Source organism: Lactuca sativa, chromosome 2 (assembly GCF_002870075.4).
Source record: "Lactuca sativa cultivar Salinas chromosome 2, Lsat_Salinas_v11, whole genome shotgun sequence".
Lineage (NCBI taxonomy): Eukaryota > Viridiplantae > Streptophyta > Magnoliopsida > Asterales > Asteraceae > Lactuca > Lactuca sativa.
In genome coordinates this window covers 48,830,252-48,854,818 of record NC_056624.2, presented here as the reverse complement: position 1 = coordinate 48,854,818, position 24,567 = coordinate 48,830,252, and the positions used below count along the sequence as shown (strand labels likewise).

The 24,567-nt window shown below is 38.0% G+C and overlaps 1 protein-coding gene across 1 annotated transcript; it reads right to left on the bottom strand.

Annotated features, from left to right (window-relative positions):
• Window positions 1–428: 428 nt before the first annotated feature.
• Window positions 429–7,087, bottom strand: LOC111905501 (probable cyclic nucleotide-gated ion channel 20, chloroplastic). The gene is made up of 13 exons (XM_023901181.3): window positions 6,851–7,087; window positions 5,971–6,405; window positions 5,033–5,224; window positions 4,290–4,388; window positions 4,054–4,191; window positions 3,705–3,953; window positions 3,075–3,335; window positions 2,806–2,951; window positions 2,630–2,707; window positions 2,092–2,221; window positions 1,503–1,749; window positions 964–1,126; window positions 429–810 (listed from the first exon to the last, which is right to left on the bottom strand). Exons 2-13 carry the CDS (start codon window positions 6,379–6,381, stop codon window positions 672–674), a joined length of 2,253 nt encoding a protein of 750 aa, XP_023756949.1. The 5' UTR covers window positions 6,382–6,405; window positions 6,851–7,087; the 3' UTR covers window positions 429–671.
• Window positions 7,088–24,567: the final 17,480 nt, after the last annotated feature.

Sequence of the window (24,567 nt, the reverse complement as noted above, 5' to 3'; positions counted from 1 at the left end):
TAATAACAATTTAATCTACTTGTCACTATTTCATACGAGTATGTGGATAGTAGAAAGAAAATGTAGAAAGATATTTAATTTCTCTTTAAATATTAAATATCTTCATACATTTTGTTTCTACTCATCCTCCTACTATATCAAATGTTGAAATGTGTCACATTTAATGAAACATTTAATGAAATTAATAACAATTTAATCCAATATTTCATATGGGTATGCAAATCATAGGAAGAAAATATAGAAGAATATTTAATTTTTCTTTTGTAATTTTTTTACACAGAGATATTTTAATAATTGTCTATTCCACGGGGACCATTATGTAATTTTCGAAATTAAAAACTACATATACCAAAAGTGTAATTAATATATTTTCTGTAAATTAAAGGAAGATATAATTAGCAAAACGATTATTAACATGATAAACACTATTTATGAGATATTGCTAATTATATATTATATAAGCAACATTATTTTATAGACTTTAGCTAAATTGTAAAAAGTACTACTCAAAAAAATTTCTAGATATACATGCAACGTTGTCAATGATAAGATATTTTATAACCTAGTAGGAAGTATGTGAATATGAATCCGGCTTCCTCTTTCTCCGTAACCAATCTTCTCACTTACGATCAACAATAAAATCCCTCAAAATGTTTCTCCAATCAAACACCCTAAAAAGAAAGTCTCTTATGAAGACTCGCCTTGGATGGACGAGTTGAGGTTTGTTCACGGCTTAGCCGCTTCTTCCTGTATCTCCATGCCACCTGGATGGTGGTTGCCGCCAAACCCCGCCAGTATGGAGATTCATTCCTGAAGGTGCCAAAACAAGTAGACCACATAATATACTTATACAAACATAATTATTTCTAATTCATGTGTAAAAAATCCATATTTTCAATTCCATGAAAACTATGGTATTTTTTTATTTTTATTTTTATAACTGTGTAGAAGATGCATTATTACCTAATGGCAAACTGAACGCGATGATTCCTCAAGAATCCAGCAAAAAGAGTGGTTACTTCTTCAAGATCTGCAGCCCGAAGAACAAATGCCTCCACATTTGTTAGGCATCTCACTGTCCTGTTGCTAAACAATCTGAATCCTTGTTTTCTATGGTTTTGAGTATCTGGATGTAACATTCTAGGATTAAATGCAAGAAAAAGCAAGGTACATTCATTTTCTTTTGTTTAATATAGCCTCCTACTTTTATTTTTACTATAATAGCATCACACTTTGAAAGATATACCCATTATAGAAAGGTTATCCAAACATAAAGAAATTTACACTGCTATAATTGGTTAGATTTTTCGAAGTATAATGTTCTAATAAAAAAAAAAAAGGGAACCCTTTTGTCCATGTGAGGTCATAGTCATGGAAAATAACCAAATTTTGGGAAACAGAATAGCTTTAGTAACAAAATTTATAGAAAGATGACAAAAGTAGAAATGAAGTAAAAGGGTATTGCTATTTGTTGATATTTGTCCATCCGAACTAGTTTATACCTCCATTAACATAGGAATGTTCAAGACACCATTTGAGAAGTTCTTCACCACATACATCACCTTCCGACAATGAAACTTTATTCCCATCTTCTCCAATGCTCTCCATCTTCCCTCTTACAATAAAAACCATTTTTGCCACAACCCCACCTTTATATAAAATTTTCCCACCTTTGATGTATGTCTTTTGTCTTAACCTTTCACATATTGCATCTAAAATGGGTTCATCCATGAGCGAGAAAATGCGAACCTACAAATTCAAAAGTTGAGGTATAGTTTTAAATGCATAAAATATAAGCGCACTTTTGTTGATTTGTTTATAATAGCATCTTACTTTCAATTTTTCCTGTAAGTATATTATACTCTAAAAAAATATGCAATTATAGCAATATCATCAATACAAAGAAATTCTCACCGGTAAGACAGGGGTAGATTTTTCAAAGCATAAACTGTACACTAGTAATAGAAAAAATGAATGTAGAATGCTATAATATGATATAAATGAAGTGTGTTGTTCTTTCATGCATTTAGAAAAGATCTGTAATCATGTAATCGCCGAAAACATGAACACTGGGAAGGGGCTGAATCTCACTTTCTTGACAAACTTAAAAAGATGTCGACGTATATCTCTTTGCAAGTCTTCAGGAAAATTCTCCATTAGCCTTTCTTCATTAACACCTCGGGTAGCTGCCCAATTATAGCGTTCTGATTCTCGAATTTTTCTGCACATCAAGATGTGAAATGGCCAACCAAAATGGGCATCAATAATAAACTAACACAAAACACAATGGCAAAGAAGAATATGTTGAGATTTGTTGACTAAAATAAAAGGTAAGATTGTCCCATATTGACGGAAAAAAGATGTGGTGGAGTGCTCCATCCTATAAATTAAAGGAGTTCACGGCTTTGGTTTAGAAGTGCTCCAATCAAACTTACTATTCTAATATTCTTATTTCTCTATTATTTCACATTCGACAAGTTGTTAGAAATGTTCAGGACCATTTTACCAACAGAACTTATGATCATCACTTAAAGTTAAGGCTAAACTTGAAGTTTTATCGAGAAGATGAGTAGTGCATTAATGATTGATTAGTTTAGATGATGAAAATAATGAGACATGAGATTTATACCTTCGTAGGCTTGCAGGCAAGTGTCTATGGCTCATCCACTGCTCAACATCACGTCGTCTAAGTGACATTTCCAGTCGTCTAAGATACATGTTAGATAACTAATGTTATCTTTAAACAATAATGAGGACAAGGGTTCTAAGTAGCATAATTATTAATTATAGTAAATGGTGCTTCACCTGCGTCCCAGACCTTGAAGAAAGTTCTGCATGTTTCCAATAAGGAGGGCAAAAAGTAAAAGTCCAAGCCCAATTATACCCATCGTAAAAAGGACTTCCCACACAAAATAACTTGGAGTTTGATTGCCCGCCAATGTGCTGATTTGCTTGTCACAATTATCGATAAACGAAAACGATGAATAGGAACTCTACTGTAGCTTATTTCGTGTAAAAGAAAGGGCATGATAAAATATTAAAGTCGGAGAAGTTGATCCAAAATATTTATATACCTGAAACCCCCAAAAAAATGAGTAGACATATCTTGTGATTATATTATTTTCGGCTGTGAGATTGACAGCTTTCACGTAAATTCCATAAGGGAAGCCATCTTCGGTAAAACAAGCACTTGCATTTTCATTCTGTTTCCAGTTATTCCATTGTTGATCAACTTCAAAGGCGAGAGTATCATTCCCATGTCCACAATCTATAAACTTTGTGCAATTCTCGATTCCAGAATTATGACAAGCGTCTCGAAGGCATTGATTCACCCTCTTGTAACAAAGAATTAAAAGAAAAAACACTTAGTATATATCGCCTGCAAACTTTTAAACACTATGGAGTGAATAACAACATGGATGAAAGGAAAACATGAATATATATATATATATATATATATATATATATATATATATATATATATATTAGACCAAATAAGAAATTTCATCCTTGTGATATATTAAAACTTCTACTTTTGACAAAGCACACGAACCAAACATATAACTTTGTTTTACAGTACAAAACAAATTCACATTGTATGTAATCCATCTGTATTGATGAAAACATATGAGCTTTGTTTTGTTTGTTAGTTTAAATAAGAAAATATGCAATCAAAAACACAAAGAACTCAAAATCTCACCTACCTGTAACCCTAACAGATACCAGGATGAACCAACAACATGACCAGCCAAGACAAAAGTCAAAAGATTAATGAAAAAGTTAATCCATGCAGACTCAAATATGAAACCACTTGGAGATTGTCCAGCAAGAAGAGGCAAAAACCGGTATAATCTTGGAATGTATTGAACAAGAATAGCTGATCGCAAAAGATTCTTTGCATAGTTAGCTCCTGATGATGCAATGGCATGTGGTAGAATAAGTAATACAATTATCTGCATAAATAAATATAAAGTAATTAACAAATGATGATGGACATGGTATAAAATAAAGTAAATATATTATATATGGTTGAAAATTGAAATAGAATGTTACCTGAGGAACTGGTAATACGATAAATAAGTCAAGAAAGAAAAATCCAGAAAGATAATGTAACGCGATCTTCTTAGGATGATCAACCAAGTCTCCAGCACCTACAACTCTTGATTCAGGTGAAATGAATGCTAACCTGAACTGAAAAAGAAGTTCAAAGAAATATTGTTCTCCAGTCTATTGGAATGAGAACTGAAAAAAAGATAATGTAAAAAGAGGTCATTAATTAAGTGGTTTACCTGAAGAAGCATATGCAAGAGGTATATAAAGTCGGTCATGCTTCTGAAAGCCACCATGGTTTTTGTCATTGGCCAATTAATTAATATGCACTTGAACTCCTGCTTCCAAAAAAGCAAGCATGTAGAAGGAATATGACGCTTAAAAGATTAGTCACAGATTACACAATAAGAATTAAGCGAATGTACCAAATCCTATCAATAGCAATGTGCTTTCAATTATTTGTGTATATCATAACATCCTACTTTTATTTCTTTATATTACCGCATTGTACTTTAAATAAAAATCTTATTATGCCATTGTACTTTAAAAGAAATGTCTGATTATTGAATTATATTTTCAATTTATTTAGTGTTAGGATGCTATACTTTTGAAAATCTATCCAATTATAGCTGTAAAAATTGTTTTGCATTCGGAGGATATTGCTATAATTGAGTAAAATTTTCAAATTCCATTGCTTTTATAGGAAAAAAAAATGAAAGCAGACGCTAATACACTATAACAAATGAAATAATAAAAAAAAATAATGGTTTAAAGTGGTTCTGGTGTAATAAGTCAAATAAAAAACAACTTTATTTTTCTGTCCAGACTAAGTCCATTAAGTAAAAAAAAAAAACACGTACTAAGATTATGCAGTACAAATGCGAACTAAATAAATAACTAATGAGCATAAGCAACAAGTTTTCACAATGCATTGATAACCTAACACAAAAAATGATAGTTTCATACCAAAATTCAGTTTTACCTTATTCACCAACAACAAGTAAAAGAATAAGGGGTCTATGAAAATGGCAACTAAGCAAGATATGACAATGAACTGGTTCCACTGTTGAACAACTTTGGCATGTGGATTCATGATCCCAAATGTAAAATGTTTTAGTAACAATAACTTTCCTTGTGCCCACCCCTTGACACCTCCATATATAACATTATCAAACTGCAAAAAGAATAGAAGAAAAAAGAAACACTCAACTTACAATCGTTCAAGTTTCAAAAACTCTTAATAAAAACATTCAACTTTCAAAACTGTTAAATTCGCCAAAATAATCAAATTTGTAGAGCAATCCAGGGCCAATTAGAATAAATTAAAGTATGTTTGCTGCTTATATTAGCTTTTGAGCAAATTAGAAAAGTGGTCCCTATGATTTGTCCAAAAATATGTATTGGGTCCCTTATGACTTTTTTTGACCATTTTTATCCGCTCAAGTATCACATGTTACCCTTTTCGTCCCTAATGTAAATGCCTCCGAATTTTTGTCTGTTAAGCTTTCTCATGTGTGAAAAACATGAGGGTATATTCGTCTTTTTAGATTTGTTAGTAATCGATCATCATTATATTTCATTTTTAATTCTCATAAAGACGAATGGAATGGTTTCGAGAAAAAGAATTGTTAACCAACTTTTGGGGGTTTTTTTATGAAATACTATATTGACCGATTACGGGCAAACCTAAAAAGACGAAAATGCCCTCACGTGTTTTCTCACATGACAAGGTGTTACAGAAAATATTGGATGTTGTTTGCCTAAGGGGACGAAAAGGGTTACTAAAAAGTCGCAAGGAACCCAATCCATAATTTTGGACGATTTTATATTTAACTTAAAGATCAAAATTTCCTATGATATCATCAATATTCAAGAGTTTAGCAGCTCAAAATTGTTCATCAAAGAAAAGAAGAGTAATACATGGTGATCAAACCCTTGGGCAACTCTTAAGATCGGCTTTGCTTTGTAAAAAGGTGGGCATGTTGTACAATAAGGATCATTGCACATCCCCAATCTTCCTGACCTGAATAAATGCTCATTTTTTGCTTCACTATTAAAATCTCCCAGTTCATGGTTATAGTTTCCAGAATCTTCTTGTTCCACTGGCTTCCTCTCTTGTGTATGTTCATCATGAGTGTTTCTTTCACTACGCAAGGAACCTGTAAATCCAACACGACTTGTTGAATTGGAATTCAATTCAATGGAGGTCACTGGAATGGATATTGAAACACTTCTGTTCCTTTGTGAAAATCTTGGATTTGGATTGTAATCAGATAATGGCCAATCCGTAGCTGTTAAAATTGGTATATCATCTTTTTCAATAGAGTCCATCTATCAATGCCTCAATAGCACTAGCTGCATGAGAGATATGAAAACCGGTCAAATAGTCAAACAAGTCAAATAACTTTATGATTAGTTTTGCCATATAACCATCTGGAAGTAGCTAGCAGTAATCAAATAACCACTTAGAAACACTTGTACCCTAAACAAATTATATGAAAGTAAACCGACTACTCATATTCCTTAAAGAGGTCAGATAAATGGAACATCAGAACTAAAATCTCACTGAAACAGCAAAAGCAGTGAATATACAAAAAAAATAATGTTAAATTCATGATGGTTATTTGGGGGCAACACATTCAATTGTACTCAACCACAAATTAAAAAGCAATCAGTCATCATTTTGTTTACATTCTTCAAGAAAAATCAAAGATAGTTCATGATCAATATGAAGCATATTCAATAATTCCAGTACAAAAAACAAAAAAATTATAAGAACCCAGATGAAATTATGACATACCCTTTTAAGTTCTCTATCTAAACTCCATGAAACGAACAATGGGGAAGTGGCAAGTAGCTATAAGATTGTGCTTGAATATGAGGATAATAAGAAACAGCCAAATGAAAAAGGGGAGACAAGGGTTTGAATAGGAATTGCATTGATTGAGACTTGAGAGTAGACTTGGACCGATGACCCAGTGAAAGATGGAACTTTCAAAGCGATTATGAGAAAGACAACGCAACAGATAGAGTTGAATGGTTAAACCTTCGCCGGGTAGCCTTATATACCCACCATATTTATTTACTTGGGGATGTAAGTATATTTATGGCGCAACAAACACCAAAGTTGTTATTTTTGTCAACACTAGATGTCTAAATCTACTTTAATATTAAATTAGATTATGTTTGATCGGTCATCTAGGAGATAGATTGAAAATAACTTATTTTTTATTCGTCTCACTAAGTTTATTGGTTTTTTTTAGGGAATATTATTTGAAAAATGATGTTAAATTTATTTTTCACAAAATATCATTTTAGATACATATTTATATTAATTTTTAAATTACATGGAACACATCAAAACTCTTTTCTTTTCCGCTTTAGAGTCTATGTAAGGTCCGTTTTCCAAGAAAAGTCTTTAATCATTTAAGTTGAAGAATTAAGTTTTCTTCGCACACCTATGTGGTAACGTCTAGACCACGGTGCAGGACGTGTCATTAAATGGCGACATACTCAGGTCCTCATCGCGGCACAATGGTAGCTAAAATTCGAAACCCTGGGTCTCGGGCCTTAGGTTGTATTAAAATTATCTAACTTCTAAGGTTGATGACAAATGAGTCTCACTATGGTGCGGTGGTATGTAGACCACAATGCGGTAGACTATGAGCCCTCACCATTGTTTTTGATCTTAGCATATATGTGTTGTATGTGATATTTTGCGGAACTCACTAAGCTTTGGCTTATAGTTGTGGATTAAATGTTTTAGGTACTTCAAACGATCGTGGGAAGGCGAAGGTGTGACTGTACATAATCATCAGCAGCTTTCAGATTTGAGATTATGTGTTGTTTTATGATACTTTAAATTTTTATATTTGAATTATGGAACAAATGGTTTTGTTGATGTTTGGTTTTTGAAAATGGCTATTAATCTAATTTAAAAATTGAAAATTTTATTTTTAAAAATAGGACATTACAAGTTGGTATATAATGAGGTATGATCCGGAAATACCTCTACCCTTTCCTGGATATCCCGAACTAGCATGTTCAAATATACCCGAGCCACTAAAACGTCGAACTTGCATAACGACTTTTGAGGAGAAAAAGAAATAGAGGGAAGCTACAATATGATGTCTAAATAGTAATGGCAGTATGTCGAAACTATGAAGATACAGCCTGTACGAGGATCCGTGGTCAATAGATCCTGGTACAACCACAAGACAGATGTATAATCGTATGTATAGTACTAATGATCATACCTTCGGGCATTACACCATAAATGCGATAAGATGGCATGTCAGGGTCGATCCGAAACAACTTGCCACTTCCTATATCCCTATAAATAGATGTCTCGACACCACAGGAAGGTAAGTACATAGAATCTACTTCCAACTCTCGTGTATAATCCATCGAATATATAACCTTTCGCTAACTTAACCGTCGGAGAATCATCTGAGATCACTTCCCGGGCGGTTACTTACGGTTTGCTTGTAATCTTTAAGTCATTCTTATTCCCTGTGGAATCGAATCAGAAAGTAAAAGATGGAAGACAGACCTGATAGCACATCAAGTGGCGCCATCCGTGGGACCTTGCAACAAACAGCCGACACAAGCGCACAAGCAGACGAAGCAAGTCCCGTCGCGAGAATGAAAAACCTAGAAGGCCCAGAAGGAACCCCACACGTTGCTACTGTGGTAAGAGATCAGAACATAGTCACCGGAAAGTTTGTCAGCGACGAAGAAAGGACTTACAAGGCCAAACGATAGAAGAAGCGGAGTTAGACGAATTCGAAGAATTCAAAAGTTTTAGAGCCATGAGAAAGTTACAAATTGGAAAATGACTCCAGAAGGAAAAGGAATGGGATCAAGTTTCGGTCCACATAGACCAGCTGGAAGATTCTAGTGAAGAAGAAAAGGAGTCACACCTTCGCCAAAAAAGATTAAGCAAGAATGAGAAGGATGTAGATCAATTACTCAATGCAGAAAAGGCTTATAGAAAATGAGAGAATCTAGCCAGAGTAATAGAGGCCAAACAATACTACTAAGCATTCAAGAGTCTGAACTTTTGCTCTCCTTTTACAGATCACATCAACGAAACACCCATCCACAAAGGATTGAAAGGGCCAAGGGTGCCGCCTTATGATGGTACCGGAGACCCAGATGATCATGTATCCAATTTCCAATGGGCGATAAAGATGATGCCAATGGACCCAAAATTATGGAACCTATTCTTCATAATCACCTTGGATGGATCTGATCGATACTAGCTCGCCAGCCCACCACCTCGAAGTATAAGGAGCTTCAAAGAGTTATGTCAATATTTGCCTGCTGACAACACGAGGGAGAATCGAGTAAAGCATATTTTAAAAGATTTAATGATATTAGTAGAAAGATGCCAACCTGAGACGAACCTATGATCATAGCACCGTATGGAGGAAAATCGTTTCTCACTTTGGTCTACCGCATATTATAATAAGAGACAACGACAAACAGTTTGCTGAAAACCCCTTCAAGAAGTGGTGCGAAGAAAAGAAATTCAGCATAACTTCAACTCGGTGGCTCATCCCCAGTCTAATGGTCATGTAGAAGAAACAAACCGAACTCTGGTGAAGGGAATTCAAAAGAGGTTGGGAAAAGCCAAAGGAAATTGGGCCGATAAACTACAACATATGTATGGGCATATCGAACCACTCTACGAACATCAACCAAATAAAATCCTTTTTACTTGCTCCAAACTGGGAACTGTGACAACCCAACGTTATTCCGTTATATAATTTCGTTTTCGCTAACGGAATATGTCGTTCTATAAAAAGTCTCGTAAATTGGAGTCGTCAAATAAATAAATATTCATTTATTTAATTATAATCCATATGATTATTAGTTAGTAAAAATAAATATAACTCGTTTATGTTAGTCCGTTTAACGAAATAAAGTTATATTATTATTTTTACCACTTAACCCGGGTAAAAAGTTTAAATCCCGTTAAACTTGAGCATCAGGTAGTCGTGTACCGGGTGTAATACCGAGGCATATATAAGGAAAGTGGATACCACTTTGCACCCTTTTACCACCCAAACACACTCTCTCTCACTACTTTCTCTCTCTAGACCCGATTTCGACTCCAAAACCGCTATTTCCAGCTTCCAAACGTAAGGTTTTCCTCCCTAACTTGTTCTAAACTTGCATCATTGTGTTTATAGCTGAAAAATCGTATGAATGAGGGGTAAACAAGGAGTTTACGACCTAAGAAGCCCCTTAGGACGTAAACACCCAAAACATGGCCAAAAGTCCAAATTTTCCTTCCTTTAGGCTTCTATACTAATTATGGATTTTACCTAGAAGTGTTTGGCCATCAAAACATGAGATTTTGAAGCATAAAAGAGGGTTTACGGACCAAGCACATGCTTAGGCCGTAAACACCCTTTTTCCATGTAAAAGTGCCCCAAAAACTCATCCGATGCATGTTAGACTTGAGATATGAATTTAGGAAATGCCATTTCGAGTTTAAGGCCATCAAACATCACATTTTAAAGGGTAATTTAGAGTTTATGGACCAAGCACAAGCTAGGACCGTAAACTCCCCCAAACATCACCAAATGAGGGTTTAAAACCCCAAATTGGCCCTAGACCTTCACTAGAACAATTAAGGAATTGATTTAAGACCTTTGGCATCAATTTTGGAGAGCGAACAAGAGATCACGGCCAAGCCATGAGGCTTACGGCCGTAAACTCCCAAGGAGTGACCTTTGGGCCGTAAACTCCAAGGGAGTAAACTCTTGGACTGTAATGCCCGCAAATCTGGGCTAGTCAAATTAGAGGCAATAGGGGTCGAAAACGAATTTTCGACAAAAGATTATTTTGAATAAATAATCTTAACCAAGTTTTAGAGTATGTTACAAGGTTTTCGTACATATAAAGAACGCCGAAAACCGAGTTATAACGAAGAAGTTATGACCCGTTGAAGTTTCGCGACGGAACCGGCACGATACCGGGAAGCGTAAATAGTGAATTTACGATAGAGCGAGATTTAGCCTTAGCGATCTAAACTAAAGTCGTAGAATATGTTAAACTAAGAACATCGATAAAAAGAACGCCCAAATCTGACTTCGTATGAGGAAGTTATGATTTTTCTAAGATTTAACATAGCAGTGCACAACCCGAAATCTGAATTTTAGATCGGTCGATTTTTAGCCAACGAGGTCTAAATGAGAGTTGAAGATCTCATTAATAGGAACTCAACGGTAAAAAGATAGACAAAAATGGAGCTTGTATGCGAAAGTTATGGACGAAGCTTAGTCCCTACTTTTCGAGCGTGGCGAATTCGATACAGTTTTGTAAATCCGAGATAGAATGAGAATTAGCCAACGAGGTCTAAATGAAAGTTGAAGATCTCATTAATAGGAACTCAATGGTAAAAAGACAGACAAAAATGGAGCTTGTATGCGAAAGTTATGGACGAAGCTTAGTCCCTACTTTTCGAGCGCGACGAATTCGATACAGTTTTGTAAATCCGAGATAGAATGAGAATTAGCCAACGAGGTCTAAATGAAAGTTGAAGATCTCATTAATAGGAACTCAACGGTAAAAAGACAGAAAAAAACGGAGCTCGTATGCAAAAGTTACGGACGAAGCTTAGAGACTACTTTACTATAAAACTCCTATAAATACAAGGGTGAACTCCTCATATTTTCTTCACACCATAAGCCTCTCTTTCTCTCTCTAACTTCTCTCTAGCCTCCCTAAACCCCTCCCAAGTCTACGGAACCTCCCTAGCACGAGAAGAAAGCCCCGGAGCGCCCGACGGCTCCGAGAAGAAAAGCTTTCGGCTTGGAAACGCTGCTCCAGCGAAGCCCGGTTTTTAATAAAAACTCGCTGTAAGTGAGTTACGCCTATACTATATTTAATATAGATTTTATTTAATTATAGTAACATTATTAGGACCTTAAAATAATTATTTGGGCTATTATTATGAGTTATATTGAGTGTTATTTAACGCTTATATAATAGTAATAATAGCTAGACTATTAATTAGTCGTGGTTAACGTTAAAAACTAAACCCTAGTGGTATTGATACTAGGTTTTGTCGAGGAAAATTGTTTTGAGATAACGAAGTGTTGTCTGAGTTCGGAATCACCACCTAATCAAGTGAGTGCATGGTCTCTTTCATCTTACACATAGATATGAAGTATTTTAATATAAATTACGTGTTATGTGTGCATATTGTCTGAATACTTGTTGTCTATGCTGGTGAAAGATTTTTATACATGTTTTAAATGATGTAAACTGTATAAAGTATTTTATATCTATAAAATATGTTGGGTAAACATGGGTAGATGAATGATGATGGATAAAAGCTGAAATAGAGGAACATTAGCAGTACGGACCTAGTGCCCTATAGGTATACATTGGCAGCAGTGGACCTAGTACCCTATAGATGAGCACTGGCAGCTGCGCCACAACCCGTAGATGATTTAGATCTACGGTAAACGTCCTAGCAGCTGCGCTCTAAGGATAGTATCGGCAGCTGCGCCTAATAGGGAGCCTTATGACCATGACAGTAGTGTTTAAAGGTCAATACCGGCAGAAGCGCCTCATAGAAAATGTCCTAATTCTGGCAGCTGAGCCTAAGTGACAATATTAGCAGCTGCGCTTGACCAATGTGTCATTGGCAACAATGGACTTCATGTTGTTTCCTTAGGATGATCTTTAGGAATGAATGAATGAGAAATAGCTGATTCTTAGGGTAGATCCTTAAGAATAAAGAAGATAATGGGGATGGGTAATTGGGTTGATTGTTTGATTGTTTAAACATAATAATTATATTATTGTGGGTTGAAAACCCTATGTACTCACCAGGTTTCCCAACCTGACCCACTCAGTTTATTTATATCACAGGTGTTGATATGAAGTGACATTACACTGAGAGATTTAAAGAGATGTAGATCACTAGTGTAAATAATTGTAAGTTCTGTTTATGCTTATGTTTCTGTATTAACGATGACATCCCAAACGTTTTAAAATGAAATAAATACGTTTCTTCGAAAATGTTTTAATAACGTATTTACCATGTTTTTCTGGGAACAAATTCCGCAACATTTTTATAAAATGAAGTACTCTGATTTTTATAAAGCATAAACAACATCGGTCTTTTTTGGCCGTGAAAATGGGGATGTCACATGGACTCCCCCGTAACCCCTTTTGGTCTTGTACAATCCCCGAGAACCACTTCCAATCCATAAGACCCCGAATCAATGTTAGGATATGTAAATGTTTTAATAAAAAGAATAAAATGACTAATATCTTGTAAAACACATATATCACATGTTAATAAGGTTCTAAACGGTGTACAAGTCCTTAATTGACACCAAACGCTCAACCGACACTTTTACCCGATTTACCCGACTTCAGGTGAGTTCATACCCCTTAATGAACCTTTCTAATGTTTTTATATGTTTTAGGGGGGGGGATACAAGTCAAATATACATGTTTATGAAAGTTAATCACATGTGATTCACTACCCGTAGTTCAAATCACATGTGATTTATCACTATGCCTTATAAAAGAACTTTGCGTTTTCAAAACTACTTTGGATAAATAGACTATTTTCTAAATGTTTTCTGTAGACAAGATTTTTATTAAATAATTTTCCTTATAAAATGTAACCACACTAATATATTTATATAAGTAAGACTTGAAGGACTTAGGACCAATAGCTCGCGTTATTTCCTGTTCTTATTTGATTGTGGGCTTAGGGTAGTTGTTATCTGTCCGACTGTCGTTAATTTCTTAATTATATATCATGTATATTGGTGTTGGATACAAGCATTTTCATCCCATTCGATGCCTATACTACTTAATTGCCAAGAGTCATACACACTAAGTTAACTATAATAGGTATAGTTAAGGTCACTATTACTCGTTACTGCCACTACTTTACATACTACATACTATTATGAGACGATACACGAATAAGAGAACACACTACGAACTACATAAAAGACTACTACACTATAATACAAGTGAAAGCACTAATCCGGAAGAACACACACTAACTCGCTACAAGATACTCTACGCACTACATACTATGCCCAAAGTTTTCCGATAGGAAATGCGACGCTACATGTATAGATCTATACGGGGCAGGCACTCCTATATCCCGACTGTTAACTTCAGTCTGAGCCGAGCAGGCCCAGGGATGACACTACTTCACCACACTGTGTATGACCGGGAAGGTCATGGGTCCTCTATTACTCACACTACTAGTCATATAAAAAGGAATACACTATATTCACACTAAAATAAAAAAACTAAAGTCTATGTTAACATCCCGAAGTAAATAAGTATCTAATACTAATGGGAGTTTGCACCACTATTACTGACAATAGGTATAACTTTTCTTATTACACTACGTATTGGAGATTCACTAATATACTTTTACAAAAAACGGTTTTCAATGATGAAAATTACATGCAACTTAAGGGTTTTCACTTGCGATGTAATTTCTGGAAAATATAGGATTTTCTAGGGTTTTCTACTACTTATGAATGTAAATTGCAGCTTTTCACACTATCTGTACTAACGCATTTTATACAAAACCACACACTAAACTCTTATGAACTCACCAGCTTTATGCTGATACTCGTTTTCAAAATAACTTGTATCCTCAGGTCAAAAATAGACAGGTACAGGTGCAGCATTTTGGAGAAGGTGGAGCATACAAGATCCATCTCTTATTTTTGTATTACTTTTGGTGTTTGTTGAACTTTACATAACACACTTGTAATTAAACTTACTATGAAATGATATGGTTGTATGTTTCTTGTTTTTACTATTATGCATTTGTGATGATACTGTACATGGCGTCCGCCACCCCAGAACGTATTTCCGCCGTTGTCGGTTTTGGGGTGTGACAGATTGGTATCAGAGCATTGTTTATAGTGAATCAAGTATATCATCCTATAAAAGATATACGAACTATAAACACTTCGGGACTAAAACACTCTGACCAAGAATATATACTGTTAAGTACTAAAATAGTTAACTAAGTATATATACACATCTCTATAAAACACAAAAGTCAGTATCGCACTAGAACATAACAAAAGTATTAAGATTGTTGAATAGCACAATTGGGCTTAGAGACATATAGTCACATTTGGTGGAATGTAGCCTGATCAGCTACATTTTCCTGGGAGTGACTAGCATGTGCCTAAGTTTAGTTGTGGTGTTGCAACAAGTCTAAAACTTACCAACACTACCATAATAACGTTAGAACAAGAATACTATAGGAGTATTCTGTATACCACTAACTACATAGGTGATAACTAAAAGGTTCGTTACTGGTAGGACAATAGTTGCTAAGTGGATACACCATGGTTACATGTGACTAGGGCGCTATAGACTCAGAATCTATGGCCTTTGCTTCATTTCCTGTTCTTGTTTGATTGGGGATCTGCAGTTATGGTTGCTTATTCGAAGGACTATCTTGCTTCGGTTGCATGTAATTGGTATGCACTACGCAAGTATTGGATCGACTAATAACGATTCATCTCATAAGTATCTTAGAGTAGTACATCTATTAACCTTTCTTTCCCCCTTTCTCGCGTAGATAGCATGGCTGGCTTCCACCATCCCGACGATCCGTACTAACCAAACCAGGGCAATGGAGGATGGCTCGACGAGGAGTCGGACGATGATCACCCGATCCCTTTGGATGATCATCATGCTGAAGGCTTCTCAAATGGCTCCAGCTCCGAGCCAGATGTTAACAACCTACCTCCTGAAGCTCCGAACCCCAACCCCCGTCCGGCATTTCGGGGTCCCACTCCTATGTGGGCCATATCCTTGCACCGATGGAGCGAGGAGCAGGGCCAACCTTTACCTTTCAATGGAGACCGAAGCTTCTACAACATAAGCGAAGGAGGATCAGCGGACCGAGTTCTGCCCATCATGGTCCAAAGGATTGCCAGGAATGTCGAGCAGGGTCAAGCAGCCATTGGTGGAGTTGTAGAAGTGGATGCCAACTTGAATCTCAACACTGTTCGCATCCGCCAACTTGAAGAAGCGATGGATAGGACAAGGAGGACCAACAAGGCTCTACAGCACCAGCTAGCTGCATCCTGAGCCGAGGTTAGGGAACTCTGAGCACGTCAAAGGATTCATGATCGACACCTTCAGGAAGTTATGCGTCAACTAGCGGATCTGAGGGTTCGCCCAACAAGTAACTGTCGCGCGTAGAAGACTTCTAGTTACCTCACTCTTCTGTCTAAAGGACTAGCCTTTCCTCTTATTGTTCCGTAGATCTTTTGTCTGTAACCCTTCCTAGCCTTAAAAGTACTCTAACTAGACCTCTAAACTGCCAAAATTTTCCTTATGGTTTGATGTAAGACCTACTGTTAGGTCAATTTTCATGAACTTGTATTACATCATTAATACCAGCAAATTGGCAGTTAACTACTCTATTACTATGACTCTCATTCTGATCCTTGGATTATGTTGATTTAATCCATGAAACACTCTAGTCATATTCACAATAGACTCTTACTATTGCTATCATTTCTATGATCTTCCAGTGAAAGATGCCTCCACGAAAGCATCCAAGCAGTGGAAGACCAGCAACTCAAACCCCTCCTCCACCACCTCCTCCTCCGCAGTTAGATCCAGTGCTATTCCAAACGACCGTGACTGCAGCTGTGACAGCAGCCATGGCTCAAATGAACTCAGGTGATGCGAGCGGTGGTAACTCTAGATTTGGTGAAGTCCATCAAAGAGTGCAGGGATGCACTTATAAGGACTTCATGAACTGCAAACCTACCTTCTTCGATGGTATCAGAGGAATTCTAGCATTGACTCAATGGTTTGAAAGAACCGAAGCTGTCTTTGAAATGTGCTCTTGCCCCGAAGAGAGCAAAATCAAGTTCGCTACTGCTACCCTCACTAATAGGGCCTTGACATGGTGGAACAGCCATGTCATTGCACTCTCCTTGGTAACAGCCAATGCCATGGGCTGGGACACTCTGAAAGACCTCATGAGGGGAGAGTACTGCCCTAGGGGCGAAATTCAGAAACTTGAGGAGGAACTCTGCAACCTCAAGATGAAAGGGACTGACATAACAGCTTACATGACCAGGTTCTGCGACTTGGCGGCTATGTGTCCCAACATGATCCCATCCGAAAGCAAGAAGATTGAACGATACATATGGGGTTTAATGCCCCCATATCGAGGAAATGTTCTAGCCTCACGCCCTACCAGCTTCGACAGCGCCAAGGGATTGGCCCAGAGTCTGATCAACCATGAAGTCTCTTCCACTCCAACAACAGCAACCATAACTACCACTGCACCACCCGATTCATCTGACAGAAAGAGGAAGCGATGGGATAAGAAGAAAGGCAAGAAAACTCAAACCTCCTCCAAGGACCAGCAAATTGTGGCGGTCCATGCTGCCACTACTCCAGCCACTCCTGCACCGCCAAAAGCTTATAGTGGGAATCTGCCCAAATGTCCGAAGTGTCCTTACCACCACAACGGCCCCTGCCGTGAATTTTAGTGTTCCAACTGCGGTCGAAAAGGGCCATACAGTGCGATTCTGCAGGGCCCCTCCTAAAACTTATTTGCAGGTTCCCGGTTCGGGAGTGACCCCGACGTGTTACGACTGCAGTGAAGCTGGTCACTTCAAGAAAAACTATCCGAAGGCTGCGAATGCTGGGGGAACTGAAGACTACTCGCTATTGGTCACAACGAGGCAGTAGCGGATCCCACAATAGTCACAGGTACGTTCATTCTCAACAACTCTTATGCCTGTGTCTTATTCGATAGTGGTGCAGAAAGAAGCTTCATAAACCAAAACATTAAACACTTGCTCAACCAAACCCCTCAACCACTAAAAGAAACATTCGTCGTAGAAATGGCCAACGGGAAGACCGAAAGCTCTAATGAAATCTACATAGGTTGTACCCTCACGTTAGACGATCACTCGTTTCCAATCGATCTCATACTAGCCTCAATCAAGAGTTTCGACGTCATTGTTGGTATGGACTGGTTGAGTCTTCATCACGCTGACATCTTATGTTTCGACAAAGCCATTCGCCTGAACCTTCTGAATCACGAAACTCTATTAATCTATGGAGATAAACCCGGTACGAGCCTTCGTATCATCTCCAGTATACAGGCTCAGAAATACTTACGTAAGGAATATCGTGCCTTTCTTGCTCACATCGTCGACACCAGCCAAAAAGTGAAAGATCCAAAAGACATTCCAGTTGTATGCGATTTCCTTGACGTTTTCCCAGAGGATCTTCCTGGTCTACCTCCCAAATGTCAGGTTGAGTTCAGAATCGACCTAGTCCCAGGAGCTACCCCCGTAGCAAAGTCGCCCTATCGTTTAGCGCCAGCCGAGATGCAAGAACTGTCCGGTCAACTTAACGAGCTGCTCAGCAAGTGCTTTATAAGACCAAGCTTCTCACCCTGGGGAGCTCCGGTCTTGTTCGTAAAGAAGAAAGAAGGATCATTCCGTATGTGCATCGATTATAGGGAACTCAACAAACTCACGGTCAAAAATCGCTACCCTCTCCCTCGTATCGACGACCTATTCGACCAACTGCAAGGAGCGAGTTACTTCTCCAAGATTGATCTCAGGTCCGGGTATCACCAGTTACGGATACTTGAGGAAGATGTTCCGAAGACAGTCTTCCGAACCCGTTACGGACACTACGAGTTCGTGGTGATGCCCTTTGGACTGACTAACGCCCCCGCCGTATTCATGGACTTGATGAATAAGGTATGTCGTCCATATCTAGATCAGTTCGTCATCGTCTTCATTGACGATATACTCGTCTACTCTCGGAGCGAGGAAGAACACAGGGATCATTTACGACGAGTCCTGGAAACCCTACGGTCAGAGAAGTTATACGCGAAGTTCTCTAAATGCGAATTTTGGATCCGAAGAGTTGAATTCTAAGGACACGTGGTTAGTGAAGACGGAATCCACGTGGATCCCTCCAAAATTAAAGCTATTGAGAACTGGTCAGCACCGAAGACACCTACAGAAATTCGTCAATTTCTAGGCCTCGCTGGCTACTACCGCAGATTCATCCAAAACTTCTCTCGGATTGCGAAGCCTCTCACCATGTTGACACAGAAGGGCGTAGCATTCGATTGGGAAGAGAAACAGGAGAAGGCATTCCAGACCCTGAAGTGAGCCCTATGCACCACACAAGTATTATCCCTTCCCAAAGGAACAGAAGATTTTGTTGTATACTGCGATGCATCAAATCAGGGGCTCGGTTGTGTCTTGATGCAACGAGGTAAGGTCATCGCCTATGCCTCAAGACAGCTAAAGACGCATGAGGTGAACTACACTACTCACGACCTCGAGTTAGGAGCGGTCGTCTTCGCGATAAAGATCTGGAGACACTACTTATATGGAACGAAGAGCGTAGTGTACACTGACCATAAGAGACTGCAACACATACTAAACCAGAAAGAGCTCAACATGAGACAACGTTGTTGGGTCGAGCTACTCAACGATTACGACTGCGAAATTCGATATCACCCGGGGAAAGGCAACGTGGTAGCAGACGCCCTAAGTAGGAAAGAGTATTATGGTCAAAGAACCAAGTCGTTAACAATGTCTATCCATTCGCATCTACACGCACAGATCAAGGAGGCTCAGCTTGAAGCCTTAAAGCCTGAGAATGTGATGAGAGAATCCCTATGTGGAATGGATAAGAGTTTGGAGGTCAAGGGTGACAAAGCCTACTATCTCATGGACCAAATCTGGACTCCAAGCCACGGAGGTTTCAAAGATTTGGTCATGAAGGAAGCACACAACACTCGATACTCCGTCCACCCAGGTTCGGATAAGATGTATCTGGATCTCAAAAAGCTATACTGGTGGCCTAACATGAAAGCAGAGATAGCTACCTTCATGAGTAAATGCCTTACTTGCGCGAAGGTTAAGGTCGAATACCAGAAGCCATCAGGTTTCCTTCAACAACCGGAGATACCGGAATGGAAGTGGGAGCGGATCACGATGGATTTCATAACCAAGCTGCCCAAGACAACGGGTGGGTTGGATACCATTTGGGTCATCGTCGACAAATTGACCAAGTCTGCACACTTCCTACCCATCAAGGAAACGGACAAGATGGAGAAGCTCACAAGAACGTACCTTAAGAAAATAGTACGGTTGCATGGCGTCCCTATATCTATTATCTCAGATAGAGATTGTAGGTTTACCTTGAGATTTTGGCAATCATTACAAAAGGCACTAGGGACGAGGCTGGATATGAGTACAGCCTACCATCCGTAGACTGACGGGCAAAGTGAGAGGACGATCCAAACCTTAGAAGATATGCTGCGAGCTTGTGTGATCGATTTCGGTAAATCGTGGGATACACACCTACCTCTTGTGGAGTTTTCCTACAACAATAGTTATCATACGAGCATCAAAGCAGCTCCTTTCGAAGCCCTCTACGGACGGAAGTGCAGATCCCCTTTGTGCTGGGCTGAGGTGGGTGACACTCAGTTAGCAAAAGGACGAGTTCCTGATAGCGCTCTCACTAGTCCGGAGATCATTCGAGAAACGACCGAGAAGATTGTTCAGATTCGCAAACGATTAAAAGCCGCTAGGGATCGAAAGAAAAGCTACGCAGACAAAAGAAGAAAACCCTTGGAATTCCAGGTGGGAGACCGAGTTCTTTTGAAGGTCTCACCCTGGAAGGGCATGATACGTTTCGGAAAGCGTGGAAAGCTGAACCCAAGGTATATAGGGCCTTTTGAGATTCTTGCTAGAATCGGCCCCGTAGCTTACAAACTCAACCTACTCCACGAGCTAAGTAACATACATCCTACCTTCCACGTCTCAAACCTGAAGAAATGCCTGTCCGATGAGACTCTGGTGATTCCGCTTGACGAGATCAAAGTCAACGAGAGCCTTAACTTCGTGGAAGAGCCTGCGGAGATTATGGATCAAGAAGTAAAACGAACAAAACAAAGCCGCATCCCAATTGTGAAGGTTCGGTGGAACGCCAAGCGGGGACCGGAATTCACTTGGGAGCGCGAGGATTAAATGAAACTCAAATATCCCCATCTCTTCGCTTAGTAGTACTGTAATAACTTATCTGTTGAATTCTAAGTTTCATGACGAAATTCCCCTAACAGGGGGATGATGTGACAACCCAACATTATTCTGTTATATAATTTCGTTTTCGCTAACGGAATATATCGTTCTATAAAAAGTCTCGTAAATTGGAGTCTTCAAATAAATAAGTATTCATTTATTTAATTATAATCCATATGATTATTAGTTAGTAAAAATAAATATAACTCGTTTATGTTAGTCCGTTTAACGAAATAAAGTTATATTATTATTTTTACCACTTAACCCGGGTAAAAAGTTTAAACCTCGTTAAACTTGAGCATCGGGTAGTCGTGTACCGGGTGTAATACCTGAGGCATATATAAGGAATGTGGATACCACTTTGCACCCTTTTACCACCCAAACGCTCTCTCTCTCTCTCTCACTACTTTCTCTCTCTAGACCCGATTTCGACTCCAAAACCGCTATTTCCGGCTTCTAAACGTAAGGTTTTCCTCCCTAACTTGCTCTAAACTTGCATCAATGTGTTTATAGCTGAAAAATCGTATGAATGAGGGTTAAACAAGGAGTTTACGGCCTAAGAAACCCCTTAGGCCGTAAACACCCAAAACATGGCCAAAAGTCCAACTTTTCCTTCCTTTAGTCTTGTATACTAATTATGGATTTTACCTAGAAGTGTTTGGCCATCAAAACATGAGATTTTGAAGCATAAAAGAGGGTTTACAGCCCAAGCACATGCTTAGGCCGTAAACACCCTTTTTCCATGTAAAAGTGCCCCAAAAACTCATCCAATGCATGTTAGACTTGACATATGAATTTAGGAAATGCCATTTCGAGTTTAAGGCCATCAAACATCACATTTTAGGGGGTAATTTAGAGTTTACGGCCCAAGCACAAGCTAGGACCATAAACTCCCCCAAACATCACCAAATGAGGGTTTAAAACCCCAAATTGGCCCTAGACCTTCACTAGAACAATTAAGGAATTGATTTAAGACCTTTGGCATCAATTTTGGAGAGTGAACAAGAGATCACGGCCAAGCCATGAGGCTTATGGCCGTAAACTCCCAAGGAGTGACCTTTGGGCCGTAAACTCCAAGGGAGTAAACTCTTGGACTCCCCCGTAACCCCTTTTGGTCTTGTACAATCCCCGAGAACCACTTCCAATCCATAAGACCCCGAATCAACGTTAGGATATGTAAATGTTTTAATAAAAAGAATAAAATGACTAATATCTTGTAAAACACATATCTCACATGTTAATAGGGTCCTAAACGGTGTACAAGTCCTTAATTGACACCAAACGCTCAACCGACACTTTTACCCGATTTACCCGACTTCAGGTGAGTTCATACCCCTTAATGAGCCTTTCTAATGTTTTTATATGTTTTAGGGGGGGGGGATACAAGTCAAATATACATGTTTATGAAAGTTAATCACATGTGATTCACTACCCGTAGTTCAAATCACATGTGATTTATCACTATGCCTTATAAAAGAACTTTGCGTTTTCAAAACTACTTTGGATAAATAGACTATTTTCTAAATGTTTTCTGTAGACAAGATTTTTATTAAATAATTTTCCTTATAAAATGTAACCACACTAATATATTTATATAAGTAAGACTTGAGGGACTTAGGACCGATAGCTCGTTATTTCCTGTTCTTGTTTGATTATGGGCTTAGGGTAGTTGTTATCCGTCCGAATGTCGTTGATTTCTTAATTATATATCATGTATATTGGTGTTGGATACAAGCATTTTCATCCCATTCGATGCCTATACTACTTAATTGCCAAGAATCATGCACACTAAGTTAACTATAATAGGTATAGTTAAGGTCACTATTACTCGTTACTGCCACTACTTTACATACTATAATACATACTATTATGAGACGATACACAAATAAGAGAACACACTATGAACTACATAAAAGACTACTACACTATAATACAAGCGAAAGCACTAATCCGGAAGAACACACACTGACTCGCTACAAGATACTCTACGCACTACATACTATGCCCAGAGTTTTCCGGTAGGAAATGCGACGCTACATGTATAGATCTATACGAGCCAGGCACTCCTATATCCCGACTGTTAACTTCAGTCTGAGCCGAGCAGGCCCAGGGATGACACTACTTCACCACACTGTGTATGACCGGGAAGGTCATGGGGTCCTCTATTACTCACACTACTAGTCATATAAAAAAGGAATACACTATATTCACACTAAAATACAAAAACTAAAGTCTATGTTAACATCTCGAATAAAATAAGTATCTAATACTAATGGGAGTTTGCACCACTATTACTGACAATAGGTATAACTTTTCTTATTACACTACGTATTGGAGATTCACTAATATACTTTTACAACAAACGGTTTTCAATGATGAAAATTACATGCAACTTAAGGGTTTTCACTTGCGATGTAATTTCTGGAAAATATAGGATTTTCTAGGGTTTTCTACTACTTATGAATGTAAATTGCAGCTTTTCACACTATCTGTACTAACGCATTTTATACAAAACCACACACTAAACTCTTATGAACTCACCAGCTTTATGCTGATACTCGTTTTCAAAATAACTTGTATCCTCAGGTCAAAAATAGACAGGTACAGGTGCAGCATTTTGGAGAAGGTGGAGCATACAAGATCCATCTCTTATTTTTGTATTACTTTTGGTGTTCGTTGAACTTTACATAACACACTTGTAATTAAACTTACTATGAAATGATATGGTTGTATGTTTCTTGTTTTTACTATTATGCATTTGTGATGATACTGTACATGACGTCCGCCACCCCAAAAGGTATTTCCGCCGTTATCGGTTTTGGGGTGTGACAGGAACGCCCTTATCGGGTAATCGAGGTACGACAAAGTAGACCATGCGTTCTAGAGACATTTGATGGGATCCGACTACCAAGGACGTGGAACATGAATAACCTTCGAAAATTTCACTTTTGAAAATGCCAGCACAAGGTAGTCAAGAAGAAAGGAATCAAGCAATGACGACATTTTAGAATTCATAGCTTTTGTTGTTCTTTTTTGGATGTAATTCGATTACTTATTCTAAAATGATATACTCCATTCCTTTCAAAAAAACTACCATTTACGAATAGACCGGGTTGATAGCTTAAAATCATCGCTATAATCATCCATATTATGGCTCGATGTTACTTTTACTCGAGCCTTAGGGTCATGTCTAATGGTTCGAGCAATTTCAAATCATTTCCATAATCATCCATATTATGGTTCGATGTTACTTTTACTCGAACCTTACGATCATGTTTAATATTACTAGCAATTTCAAATCATCGCCATAATTATCCATATTATGGCTCAATGTTACTTTTACTCAAACCTTAGGGTCATGTCTAATGGTTTAAGCAAGTTCAAATCATCGCCAAAATCA

What these genes read in the sequence shown, in the direction of transcription:
- LOC111905501 (XM_023901181.3), bottom strand. Translation starts at nt 6,381, where the DNA reads ATGGACTCTATTGAAAAAGATGATATACCAATTTTAACAGCTACGGAT. An exon ending in TCTTGCATATGCTTCTTCAG is followed by an intron (nt 4,192 to 4,289) that starts GTAAACCACTTA and finishes CTTCTTTTTCAG; the next exon opens with TTCAGGTTAGCATTCATTTC. An exon ending in CTTCAAGGTCTGGGACGCAG is followed by an intron (nt 2,708 to 2,805) that starts GTGAAGCACCAT and finishes CATGTATCTTAG; the next exon opens with ACGACTGGAAATGTCACTTA.